This window comes from Oncorhynchus nerka, linkage group LG28 (genome assembly GCF_034236695.1).
Source record: "Oncorhynchus nerka isolate Pitt River linkage group LG28, Oner_Uvic_2.0, whole genome shotgun sequence".
NCBI classification, from domain to species: Eukaryota; Metazoa; Chordata; class Actinopteri; order Salmoniformes; family Salmonidae; genus Oncorhynchus; species Oncorhynchus nerka.
Window position 1 is genome coordinate 27,464,447 of NC_088423.1, and position 14,349 is coordinate 27,478,795.

At 42.3% G+C, this 14,349-nt stretch overlaps 1 protein-coding gene across 1 annotated transcript in view; it reads right to left on the reverse strand.

The window, feature by feature from the left end:
• Window positions 1–829: 829 nt before the first annotated feature.
• Window positions 830–14,349, reverse strand: part of LOC115113069 (lysyl oxidase-like 4) — a 63,258-nt gene continuing 49,738 nt past the window's right edge. The window contains exons 12-15 of the mRNA XM_029640291.2: window positions 8,325–8,440; window positions 7,962–8,098; window positions 3,232–3,343; window positions 830–3,082 (exon numbers count right to left, since the gene is read on the reverse strand). Of these exons, the coding sequence (XP_029496151.1) occupies window positions 3,012–3,082; window positions 3,232–3,343; window positions 7,962–8,098; window positions 8,325–8,440 (436 nt within the window). The 3' untranslated portion in view covers window positions 830–3,011. The remainder of the gene's footprint in view (window positions 3,083–3,231; window positions 3,344–7,961; window positions 8,099–8,324; window positions 8,441–14,349) is intronic.

Consider the following 14,349-nt stretch of genomic DNA (forward strand, 5'->3'; position numbering starts at 1 on the left):
TTTTTGACACGATTAAATACCCCTGTAGAGACACCTCTAAACTGTATTTAGTATGATTTAATCTACAGCTTTTATTGATTAAAAGGTGTGTGTGTGTGGGGGGTTAACTTAACACTGTTTCATAATAACATGGAGGTGTTTTGTGATATAAAAGTTGATGAAGACAAGAGGGCAATAACTAAAGCCCGTGAAATGTGTATTGAGTGGGCAGGGAACCCAAAGGGATCTGCTAAAGATATTAATTTAAAAAACTCTTCAAAGTCTAAGCTGTTGGGGGGGTGGTTCTAAGCTGACATATGGAATTGTTTTAAGAAGGTCATACCATGGATCATTTAGCTATTTGATTTGGAATTTTAGGACCCATTTAGGTATCAAAAATATTGAATTTGGCCTTTACTACCATAGCCCATAGAAACGCATTGACTAACACATTCAAAAATGGCAAGAAACAGACAATCAATAAATCATAAGAAAAAGGAGATATGAATGCTCAGGAAATATTTGTATTTATTTGACACATATTTAACACCTTATTTTTGTTGGTTTAAACTACCTCCATACTACCATTCATTTGTATGGGTTGCCTTTAGATAAGTCCTGTGACACTTGTGGGGATCGTAGAACAAAACGGAGAACACAATCGTGTTTGTGAGTCTCCACTTTCTATAGAGGTTTTTAGGCCAAACCGTTCAGATGCTACAGAGGTTTTTGTGAGAAGACAGATTTTCGGGATGTCTCGTGGTCTGACAAACAGCACTGTAGCTCTGTCACTTTCCACCGCAGATGCGGGAAGTGCAACATAGGCAGATTGAGATGCAGCCCAAAAAAAATGCAAAAAAAAATGGATTAATCTATCTTAAACTGACAGATTTCTATATAGATTGGTGCGTCAATAGCAGCTGTTGACTGTTTGAATCCAGCAGTTTATTTTGCTCTCAGACAAACATGTTGTTCTCTTTAGGAGCTCAGTATGCCAGTTATGCGGTTTCTGCAGTAGTGGCCATGGTGGATTTTCACTGGTAGTAAAATCTGTTGTGTTGCCCACGTCAAGGCTTCTCCTCTTTCCTTTTCTTTCTTTCTCTTTGATCTCTCTCTGCTAGTGGAGGCTGCTGAGGGGAGAACAGCTCACAATAATGGCCGGAACGGAGCAAATGGAATGGCATCAAACACCTGGAAACCATGTGTTTGATGTATTTTATACACCACAGAATCCGCTCCAGTCATTACCACGAGCCCGTTCTCCCCAATTAAGGTGTTGCCAACCTCCTGTGCTTTCTGCCCATTCAAAGGCAGTGTTCTCTATCTCTATCAGTCTGTTTCTCTCTGGTCCTCTCTGTCAACCTTTTTCTGTTACCTCTCTACCCCCACCCTCTCTCTTTCCCTTCCCTTCCCCCTCTCTCCCTCTCTAGTCTGACTATCCTACCCAGGCCTGTAGCTGGTGACAGCAGAGTTCACAGTTGCAGTGTTTCTCTGTGTACGCCCCATGCTTACCCTAACTCTAACCCAAATACAGCTAATTAAAGGCTTTTTATACACTGCCTACCTGGCTGTGGGTTTACCGCCGAACCTGCTTTCACTCACACTGGGAAGGCCAGGAAAAGGAGAAGGAGAAGTGCACTGAGATGGATGGCACAAAGCTGTCTCTCAGTTTGACATTTGGTGAAAGGAAAAAACGAAAAGTTAAGATGATACAACCCTTTGAAGTTACACTCTAAGAAAATATTTTCTACCTGGAACCCAACATTTTTTTTTCTGGAACCAAAAACAGTTCTCCGAGCTACAGGGACAGCCAAAGAACCATCGGTTCTAGGTAGACCCTTTATTCTAGTATATAACCTAGATAGGGACTTATTAGGTGAAAATGTGTTTGCTTTACATGTTTCATCAATATAAAAAGTATGCAAGCGTTAGCCTTGAATAAATTAACCTGCAGCATTACATATTATGAAAAGATTTGCACCAAAAGCATTGAAATTCACACAGTAAAGAATAAAGTAAACTACATCAAGTTACATTTTCTTGGCTGGTATCAAGATAAAATCACAAAAGCCAACTTGAAGGCCTTCATGTAATAGTAATTTAAAAACAGAAGAGAGAACTGTTTACTAACTCAACACTTTTTAGTTTTGTGTATCAGTTTTACTGTAGTTACAGTATTTTGAGAAAAAATGGTTAACACATCAGAATATAACTACCTGCACAATAATAAAACAGCTAATTAAATTGTAAAAACTAAGATAAACGGTTCATACACAACTATGTATTCAAACCCGGGCCTTGAGGTCCACTGTAGAGCTACGGACATCAAAGTCTACAGGAAGGTTGTGATTACAGTACTAATATTGTGATAATGTAGATGTAGGAGACATTTGTCCAGACAGACCAACAGTCAAACAGATAACGCAGACCTCTTTTCAGTCATTCTTTCCCCTTTCCTGGGACGCGGGTATACGGGACCAAGCATATGTTTGGGGTTTTAGGCTGCATTTCTGTACAGCTGGGTTTCTGTACAGCACTTTGAGATATCAGCGGATGTAAGAAGGGCTATATAAATACATTTGATTTGATTTGACATGTTAGTCATTTTAAATCATGGACAGACAATAATCATTTAATCTTAATCAGAATTCATTCATACAAACTTTGAGTAGCTAAATTACTAGTAATCCACATTCATAAACTAACAAATGTTGAATCCATACCATTTTAATTATCCATTGTTAACTGAACTAATTTGGTTGCCTTGGTGACACCTGTCCTGCTCTCAGTTGCTATTGACTGTTGGGTGTGGTAAGGGTGATGGTCTTCTCCTGGTTGTGGTGTATTTTGGGTAGTGTAGCCAACAGCAGGTCAGGGCGGTGGACAGGTGCAATTCCGTGAGTCCTCTAGTGTTGTGGGGCAGGAGTCCCTGGACCCACCAGACCCCAGGCCACCCTGAGAAGTATATGTTCCCAGCTCTGAGCCCTCTTCGCTGGGCACCAGACTGTGCCAACGCTGGGCCCTGAATGGGCCTAGACAAAGTTATTGGAGATCTGCCGTTGGTGCTCGAACAGGTCCTCAATCTCTGCACTGTACGCATCACCTGGTAGAAGAAACAACATACAGTTAGAGAGCGAGCGAGCGAGCGAGAAGGAGAGAGAGATTGAGGAAGAGAGACAGAGAGAGAGAAAGACAGGGATAGAAAACAAGAGTGTGAATGTGTGTTAACAAGAGTGAAATAACTTCCCATACCTGCGTGACATCCATACATGTATGCTCTGTGTCCGTCGTATTTGCATCGACATCTCATCACGTTGTTCTGGAAGTCCGATTCAGCCATGTCTAACGAAGGGTTAACTTCCACCTGCAATATGACAAAGACAGAGGATATAGCTATTAGTATAGTCAACTGTATGCAATGTCAATGGACTGAGTGCACTAAACCAGAGCAGGCAGAACAAGAAACACATATTTGAATTGGGACTGATTAACTTTACTGTACTCAAATAGAGATTGTACTTGTTCTTTGTGCACGTATCAGTAGTTGACTATACTTGAGCCCTGTAATGGACCAGAGCCAGAGAGTAATGACAAAGTTATTACAATGTAAGAGAATTATGGTTGTCTGATCTCCTGACTTGCAGCCACTAACTCAATTCTTACCACACTGCTTTATTAGAAAACAGAGGGAGGAGTTTATTATTTTGTCAGAGGGTGGACTTTAGCTTTCCTATTTAACAAAATGTTCACTGATCTATGTGTGGTTTCACCAATGATTGATCAAAACGTATTGCTGATTGCCCTTAATTGAGTGCATGCATTTGCTGTGACTTGGAAATCTTCTGTGCTTAATTGTATGAAGATTGGAGCTTCCCCTAAACTAGTGTAGTTCACGCCCTCTGCCTCCTTTATAACCTGCGGTGCACTTGGAGTACAAGATGCAAGCTGTCAGTGCACACTACAAAGGTTTAAGCTGCAGGGCTCTGGTTGGAGCTCCTAGTGGCGTCCATCCTAACATAGTCTGCCCTGCGTTCAAGGTTGTCGCTTATCGTTTGTTTTTTGAAGTTCGCGATCCAAGCGCCACTCCCCATGCTCCCATATGCTTGCGGTGATGGTATCTTCACCAGGTATTTGTTATGATGATGAAATTATGTACAATGTAATTTGTTTGCTCTTAAAGTGTCAGTAGCGCGATTGTAGTCCTAGGTATTCTAATTGTTTTGATTAGTGTGCAAGCCACCATCCAGGTATGTATTGATTGCTATCTATATTGGTAAACAGAAAGAAATTGCCAGTTGGTTTGTAATCTTGTAACTGAAGAATATTGTAATTAAAAATATATATTATTGATCAAGTGTTGCCTGGTCCATTGCATTGCTCATGACCCAGCTCAATAGGTGGCCTGTCACAAACCTGTGTCGAGGTGTCACCCACTCATTTAACATAAACTGCCATTTAAGGTAACCATAGTTGGCAGGTGTTACAATTTCATTTCATTCTTACCCCTCAAGTCTCCCAGCCGTACCAGACCCGTGGCGTGGAAGAGAGAGGAGTAATAGCCTGCATCCCAAATAGCACCATATTCCCTATGTAGTGCAATACTTTTGACCAGAGCCTATAGGACTCTGGTCAAAAGTTGTGCATGATATGGCAACTAGGGTATCATTTGGGTCACACCCATAGAGTAATAATGTGTGCAGAGTGCGCTAGCATCCACCGGACTGAAAGAGACATCTGAAATAAAGATTAGTTGGATGTAAAATTGTTAGATGGTCTCTGTCATTAAAAGTCAGTCGTGGTTGGTATTGATTTTATAGTTAGTCTTATTCCTTTCCATAAAAAAGTGGGATGGCTTTTCCATATTTCAATAGGAGAAATAAATACAGTACTTTTCTCTCCATATAGAGGGACAGATGGATGAGATCCCCATTTGCTCTTTGAGTAGCAATCAAGTTGTAAAGATGTATAATGTCAAGACTATAATAAAACCATTGTTTGTCCCATTGTGAGAAACATAAAATAAATGCTGGAAGACACTGCTTCAATAGCAGCCTGAGGAAAACTCATCAATAGTTTTGACTACTGTATGGAAGGTTGTAAGTTTAGCATAAATGTTGAGTAACAAACATATTTTCACCCATTGGGTGTACATGCTGAGAGTTGTATGGTTCGTCACAGGACTAAAGTATGGCCATTCCATATGCCCAACTGAGTCTCACTATTTGAGTTATAACTGAAGAATCTGTCAGAGGAAGCATCAACCTGTTTGCTCCATTTCCACTTTTCTGTGCTGTTCATTGTAATGTCATTCTGTTTACATTTTTCATGTTAAAATCAAAATCGATCACAATAAAAGCCTCAAACTCCACATCACCTATGCAGTCGACCACATCGGCTAAAATTACTCTTGGCTCTTAACTTAAAGAACACCTTTAAGTTGAGTTGAGGACATGAATTAAAGGAGTCATTTAGTTGGAGGTTAAAAAGGTGCAGTAGTTACAGAGTGCATTACCATGACTGTATACGTTTCTGTAATAGGTGCTATTCCGAGCTTTACCATGTTCTAATAGGCTGTTATTCACCAGTCTAACAGTCTACTTTCACAGCTGCTGACATAGCCATTCTCTTCTGTAAGCCCACACACTCCCGTGCGCACACACACACATGCGTGCGAATGCAGGAAAACACAGGCAGGCAGGCAGGCTAAAACACACACACACACACACACACACACACACACACACACACACACACACACACACACACACACGGTGATAATACTGAGGGCCCATTTTCCCTTATAGCCACTATGTAAACCTGCTACACCCACTTTAAATACAGGATGCAGCCAGTAACACAGGAAAGCAACTCTAAACTGCACCAACAAAAAAACGCCAGAAGAACTTGTTCAAGTTTGTGAATGCACAAAACCTAGCCTCTGTTGAAATTAGTGTTGGACTTTGTCATCTGTAGCCGGTTGGCTTGGGCCATCGGAATGTGTAACAGAGTGAGAAAAGGCCTGTAAGAACAGCAACGGAATTGTATGGGGGGAAATGAACTGTTTCTAATGGTGGGGGGGGGGGGGGGTTCTAATGGAACTATTTCTAACCCTGCGTGGTTCAAGGACAGAGCTTCTAGATCTTTATTAAATGTCCACCTCTCTCAAATGTAGACATGTAGGTAGCAGTATCGCTGGATGCTTGAAATACATCCACAGGTACACCTCCTCCAAATGATGTCAATTAGCCTATTAGAAGCTTCTAAAGCCATTACATAATTTCCTGGAATTTTCCAAGCTGTTTAAAGGCACAGTCAACTTAGTGTATGTAAACTTCTGACCCACGAATTGTGATACAGTGAAATAATCTGTCTGTAAACAATTGTTGGAAAAATTACTTGTGTCATGCACAAAGTAGATGCCCTAACCGACTTGCCAAAACTATAGTTTGTTAATAAGAAATATGTGGAGTGGTTAAAAAACTAGTTTTAATGACTCAAACCTTGGTGTGTGTAAACTTCCGACTTCAAAGCACTCTCCTCATCCTCTCTTCTTCTCATCCTCTCTTCTTCTCATCCTCTCTTCTTCTCATCCTCTCTTCTTCTATCCTCTCTTCTCATATTCTCTTCTAACCTCTCCTTCTATCATATCCTCTCTACTTCTGTCCTCTCTTCTCATCCTCTCTTCTATACTCTCTTCTTCTATCCTCTCTTCTCATACTCTCTTCTATCCTCTCTTCTTCTATTCTCTTTTCTTCTATCCTATCCTCTCTTCTTCTATCCTCTCTTCTCATACTCTCTTCTATCCTCTCTTCTTCTATTCTCTCTTCTTCTATCCTATCCTCTCTTCTTCTATCCTCTCTTCTTCTATCCTCTCTTCTTCTCCTCCTCTCTTCTTCTATCCTCTCTTCTTCTATCCTCTCTTCTCATCCTTTCTACTTCTATCCTCTTCTTCTATCCTCTCTTCTTCTCATCCTCTCTTCATCTACCCTCTCTTCTTCTATACTCTCTTCTTCTCCTCCTTTTCTCCTCATAGCTGTGGCAGGGCCACCACCTGTAATTATGCCCTGCTCTACATGCCTAAAATACACATGTCCATGTGTGTGTGTCCGTGAACATGTGTGTGTGTACGTCTATTACAGAGACATGCAGGGTGATTAAATAAAACAGGCTGTGACACTTAGAGAGTGTGTGATGAAACAGGGAACCGTCTTCACTGTAACCTCTCAACTGACTCCCATGGCTTAGGTAGCACAGTCTTTAGGGAACAAATTTGACCACAACCCCCCTCTCATTAGCAGGGATTAATTAGGTAGTACCAGTAATTACGGGGGTGCTAGTTTCCCTGTAACCCCTCTCTCATTAGATAACAGATATCAGTGAGTATTACTGGGGGAGCTAGTCTCACCATAACCCTCACTAACAGATAGAGTGTTTCACTGTAGCAATGTTGACTGTTACCCAAGGCTTTCCCACGGCTGAGATATAAAAAGAATCGAGATCCTAATTGGCCCCTGGGATGGCATACTGGGATTAGTAGTCTGAGACAGAAGTGGTGGCTGGTGGGAGTTGGAGTATTTGATGTATCCTGAGGTGACGCCCACAAGGACACTGCTGATGAACATGAGACAGGGTCATGACAGAAAGGGAGTGTGTGTGTGTGTTTGGGGGGTAATACAACATAGCTGTCTCTCATGTTATCACATATCACAGAGGAGGGTCTGCAGACCTCAGTCACAAACATGTCATACTTCAACATACTCACAAAAAAATGTGCGCGGTACAAAGGAACCAAAGTGCAAACTCGGAGCTTGATCAAGAGCACCTTTGTGTGTGTGTGTGTGTGTGTGTGTGTGTGTGTGTGTGTGCGTGTGTGCGTGTGCGTGTGTGTGTGCGTGCGTGTGTGTGTGTGTGTGTGTGTGTGCGTGCGTGCGTGCGTGCGTGCGTGCGTGCGTGCGTGCGTGCGTGTGTGTGTGTGCCTGTACCTGGAAGATGTAGTCTCCAGGCTTGACATCGGTGATGTCAATCCACTGACAGTCGATGTCGTGGCGATACGTATCCCAGCAACCCACTGAGATGCCCTGGTCACCCATGTTGTAGCAGGAGAAACGCTTATGCAGACCTGATACACAGACCAGAACAGTGACTTTACTCTTCAACTTGAGGTTTTTGGAGCCAGTTTCAGTGACTCAAATAAATAAAATAAAAACAGATTTAACCATGGTCCAGGAATAATTCAGGTCATGGACAACATATGAAGCCAAGTTATTTAAAATAAATGGTTGTTATAAATGTTAATAGCATGTGACATTGCTGTGGCATCCATGTTAATAACATGGTGTTATTACCTTCAGGGCAGTATGTATCCTCCAGACAGAAGCTGGCCTTGTGTCCCTCAGCTATTCTGGTTCCATTCAGAGTCAACAGGTCATAGTGGGTGAACACCTCTATGCTGTGGTAGTGCCTGGTAACACAGAATAATAGGGTGTGTGTATGTGTGTGTGTTTCAGAATGACAACAGTAGGTCCCCATGTTTGGTAGCCTAGTGACCTCACCACTAAAACATGGGGCAGGGTGTCAGAGTGACACCTCTCGTAGAAACTTGTTTTAGAACTTGATAGGTAGCACCGCTCACACACAGAGCTGTTTACACACTCACAGTGAATGGGGGGCATTGAAACTCACCCACACACATTCATGCATTCACGTGCACACACACAGGAAAGTAATGCACGCAAGCACACACGCATGCATGAACTAAGACATGCACGAACATGTGCAGATACAAACACACCACTCCTGTGTTATTGGAACAGATTAAGAAAGGCGGGGCGGCCCTGTACAACCCCCAGACTGTGTAACACAGAGTGGCTCAGTCATATCTCAATGTATCTCAATGTACTCATTAAGACACACACAGTCATTACACACACACATTCAGTGGACAGCTAAGGAATCTGGGTAGATGACAGCATGCCGCCAGGCCACCCCCAACTTACTGGAACAGAATACACACATACACAGAACTCTACAGAGAACACACTGAGGAGGGTTAAATGACTCCTTCTTCTCCGATGACGACAGTCAGAACACACTCTCGTCATCTGACAAGAAATGGCCTTAATTGGGGGCAAAAGTTCCTGACTTGATAGAAGACCAGGATAGAGGAATGAGTCACATGTATAGGTGGTGAAATGATTTCATTTATATCAAAGTAACTGACCAATGACTAACTACCACTAAGGCCAATCAACAAATACTGGTTTCTATGTGACCCTATGAGCCAGTTTTTATACAAACGCCATCTACTAACTTACGTTGAGGTCACAATAGGTTGAATATTTTGTGAGTGTCAGCAGTATGAAAAGTGATGCTACGAAAGTGAGGAGTCATTCGGTTGCAACGTTCTGAATAATGACACCAACTAAGATTCAAGTACAACAGAACAGCAACATGTGTATTCATAACATTATCAAAGCAAGGCTTTATGTGGTCCATACGTTTCCGTGAGTAATGTTCTGTACAAACAGCAGTTATTGTACTTAATGGCAATGAGGTCATACCTTCACATGTTTTATACCCTGTCACTAACTCAATTCAATTCAAGTCAATAAGACATTATTCCTCCCACAGAGACCTCTAACCTGTCACTAACTCAATTCAATTCAAGTCAATAAGACATTATTCCTCCCACACAGACCTCTAACCTGTCACTAACTCAATTCAATTCAAGTCAATAAGACATTATTCCTCCCACACAGACCTCTAACCTGTCACTAACTCAATTCAATTCAAGTCAATAAGACATTATTCCTCCCACACAGACCTCTAACCTGTCACTAACTCAATTCAATTCAAGTCAATAAGACATTATTCCTCCCACACAGACCTCTAACCTGTCACTAACTCAATTCAATTCAAGTCAATAAGACCTTATTCCTCCCACACAGACCAATTGTGTCCCACAAGTGCCAATTATCCCATTACAGCTGTACAATGCAAGTCCGTGGTGATGGTTTCCATAATAATGCAACTTAGAAACATTTACCTGAAGCATGGTCAGCCAGAGCCACAACTTCCACTACCAACTACTTATTTTATGTATTTATTTATTTCACCTGTATTTAACCAGGTAGGCTAGATGAGAACAAGTTCTCATTTGCAACTGCGACCTGGCCAAGATAAAGCATAGCAATTAGACACATACAACAACACAGAGTTACACATTTATAATGACTGACAACCACAGCTAACCACAACAAGCAGGCTGTGTCGATCTAGGACTAGGACCCCAACAGCCTCCCTTGGAGTGTAACTAAGGTTGTTTTCCCGGGTTCGGTTTCCTGGAGCGTTTGTGAGAATTTTACTAAATACATTTTGCCCTCACTAAACCTGAAAATACAGTGGGGAGAACAAGTATTTGATACACTGCCGATTTTGCAGGTTTTCCTACTTACAAAGTATGTAGAGGTCTGTAATTTTTATCGTAGGTACACTTCAACTGTGAGAGATGGAATCTAAAAATCCAGAAAATCACATTGTATGATTTTTAAGTAATTAATTTGCATTTTATTTGAGTATTTGATCACCTACCAACCAGTAAGAATTCTGGCTCTCACAGACCTGTTAGTTTTTCTTTAAGAAGCCATCCTGTTCTCCACTCATTACCTGTATTAACACCTGTTTGAACTCGTTACCTGTATAAAAGTCACCTGTCCACACACTCAATCAAACAGACTCCAACCTCTCCACAATGACCAAGACCAGAGAGCTGTGTAAGGACATCAGGGAGAAAATTGTAGACCTGCACAAGGCTGGGATGGGCTACAGGACAATAGGCAAGCTTCTTGGTGAGAAGGCAACAACTGTTGGCGCAATTTTAAGAAAATTGAAGAAGTTCAAGATGATGGTCAATCACCATTGGTCTGGGGCTCCATGCAACATCTCACCTTGTGGGGCATCAATGATCATGAGGAAGGTGAGGGATCAGGCCAGAACTACATGGCAGGACCTGGTCAATGACCTGAAGAGAGCTGGGACCAGAGTCTCAAATAAAACCATTAGTAACACACTACGCCGTCATGCTCAATCCAGCGCATGTCCAGGCTCATCTGAAGTTTGCCAATGACCATCTGATCCAGAGTAGGAATGGGAGAAGGTCATGTGGTCTGATGAGACAAAAATAGAGCTTTTTGGTCTAAACTCCACTCGCCGTGTTTGGGGGAAGAAGAAGGATGAGTACAACCCCAAGAACACCATCCCAACCATGAAGCATGGAGGTGGAAACATCATTCTTTGGGGATGCTTTTCTGCAAAGGGGACAGGACGACTGCACCGTATTGAGGGGAGGATGGATGGGGCCATGTATCGCGAGATCTTGGCCAACAACCTCCTTCCCTCAGTAAGAGCATTGAAGATGGATCGTGGCTGGGTCTTCCAGCATGACAGCGACCCGAAACACACAGCCAGGGCAACTAAGGAGTGGCTCCGTAAGAAGCATCTCAAAGTCCTGGAGTGGCCTAGCCAGTCTCCAGACCTGAACCCAATAGAAAATCTGGAAGAGTGGGCCAAAATCCCTGCCGCAGTGTGTGCAAACCTGGTCAAGAACTACAGGAAAGGTATGGTCTCTGTAATTGCAAACAAAGGTTTCTGTACCAAATAGTAGGTTCTGCTTTTCTAATGTATCAAATGTCATGCAATAAAATGCAAATTTATGACTTAAAATCATACAGTGTGATTTTCTGGATTTTTGTTTTAGATTCCGTCTCTCACAGTTGAAGTGTACCTATGATAAAAATTACAGACCTCTACATGCTTTGTAAGTAGGAAAACCTGCAAAATCGGCAGTGTATCAAATACTTGTTCTCCCCACTATAACTTTTTCTAATGTGATTTGCGAGACGTACATTCTACATGACATGAGCAAGCCAGCTTGTTTACAACAGGCAAAAAGTTCCACACTACCTGGTACTCTGGTCCTTGATCTTGGACCCGCTACTCCCGCAGGTCCAGGATTCATTTCAGCCAGGGTTTATAGCATGGATCAGGCTACCTAATACCCCAGAATCCAGATCATACAGGGATATGTGAAAACTCCCTAACTCCTACATATTATATAGAGCTGTAAGGCATTTCCTCCTCTTCTTCCGAAGAGGAGAGGCAAAAAGGATCGGAGGACCAATATGCGGCGTGGTAAGTGTCCACGGTTCTTTTAATAAGAAATACTACACATGAACACGACTGAAATACAAAAACAATGAATGTGGAATGAACAAACCCAAAACAGTCCGGTGTGGCACAAACACTGAAACAGGAAACAAACACCCACAAACAAACAGTGAAACCCAGGCTACCTAAGTATGATTCTCAATCAGAGACAACTCATGACACCTGCCTCTGATTGAGAACCATACTAGGACGAAACATAGAAATCCCCAAATCATAGAAAAACAAACAGACTGCCCACCCCAACTCACGCCCTGACCATACTAAATATTGACAAAACAAAGGAAATAAAGGTCAGAATGTGACAAGAGCTGGGAATTGCCAGAGACCTCACGATACAATTTTTTCACTATACTTACGTTCCGATACGATATTTATTGCGATTCTCACAATTCTATATGTATTGCGATTCGATACTGTGATTTTATTGCGATTCAATGTTCCAAACATATCACTTACCATATGTCTGCTACAGAGGGTCAAGAGAGAGCCATGAGAAAATAAAAGTGCTGAAAACAAATTATAAAGGAGCTATGAAGGAAAAATAGTGACGTTTTGGTGCAGGTACAGAAAACTAGTGCAAAAATAATACTATGCTTTTGTGAAAATAATACGGTACAATATATCATACGAAATGATATCCCCATATGTAACTGTATCAACCACATCCCCTTCATAGAGGTCAGCCACATCCCCTCAGGGAGGTCAACCACATCCCATTCATAAAGGTCAACCACATCCGTTTCATAAAGGTCAACCACATCCCCTTCATAGAGGTCAGCCACATCCCCTTCATAAAGGTCAACCACATCCGTTTCATAAAGGTCAACCACATCTGCTTCATAGAGGTCAACCACATCCCTTTCATAGAGGTCAAACACCCTCATAAAGGTCAACCACAGCCCCTTCATAAAGGTCAACCACATCCCTTTCATAAAGGTCAACCACATCCCCTTCATAAAGGTCAACCATATCCCTTTCATAGAGGTCAACCACACCCCCCTCATAAAATTAAACCACAGCCCCTTCATAAAGGTCAACCACATCCCCTTTATAGAGGTCAACCACATCCCCTTCATAAAGGTCAACCACAGCCCCTTCATAAAGGTCAACCACATCCCTTTCATAAAGGTCAACCACATCCCCCTCATAAAAGTAAACCACAGCCCCTTCATAAAGGTCAACCACATCCCCTTTATAGAGGTCAACCACATCCCCTTCATAAAGGTCAACCACAGCCCCTTCATAAAGGTCAACCACATCCCTTTCATAAAGGTCAACCACATCCCCTTCATAGAGGTCAACCACATCCCCTTCATAGAGGTCAACCACATCTCCTTCATAAAGGTTAACCACATCCCCTTCATAGAGGTCAACCACATCCCCTTTATAGAGGTCAACCACATCCCCTTTATAGAGGTCAACCACATCCCCTTTATAGAGGTCAACCACATCCTCTTCATAGAGGTCACCCACATCCCCTTCATAAAGGTCAACCACATCACATCCATAGAGGTCTACCACATCACATCCATAGAGGTCTACCATAACCCAAGCATAAAGGTCAGCCACATAACATCCATAAAGGTCAACCACATCACATCCATAAAGGTCAACCACGTCACATCCATAAAGGTCAACCACATCCCATCCATAGAGGTCTACCACATCCCATCCATAAAGGTCTACCACATCACATCCATAAAGGTCAACCACATCCCATCCATAAAGGTCTACCACATCACATCCATAGAGGTCTACCACATCACATCCATAGAGGTCTACCACATCCCATCCATAGAGGTCTACCACATCACATCCATAAAGGTCTACCACATCACATCCATAGAGGTCTACCACATCACATCCATAGAGGTCTACCACATCACATCCATAGAGGTCACCCACATCCCCTTCATAAAGGTCAACCACATCCCGTTCATAGAGATCAACCACATCACATCCATAGAGGTCACCCACATCCCCTTCATAAAGGTCAACCACATCCCCTTCATAATGGTCAACCACATCCCATCCATAGATGTCAACCACATCCCATCCATAGAGATCTACCACATCCCATCCATAGAGGTCTACCACATCACATCCATAGAGGTCAACCACATCCCCTTTATAGAGGTCAACCAC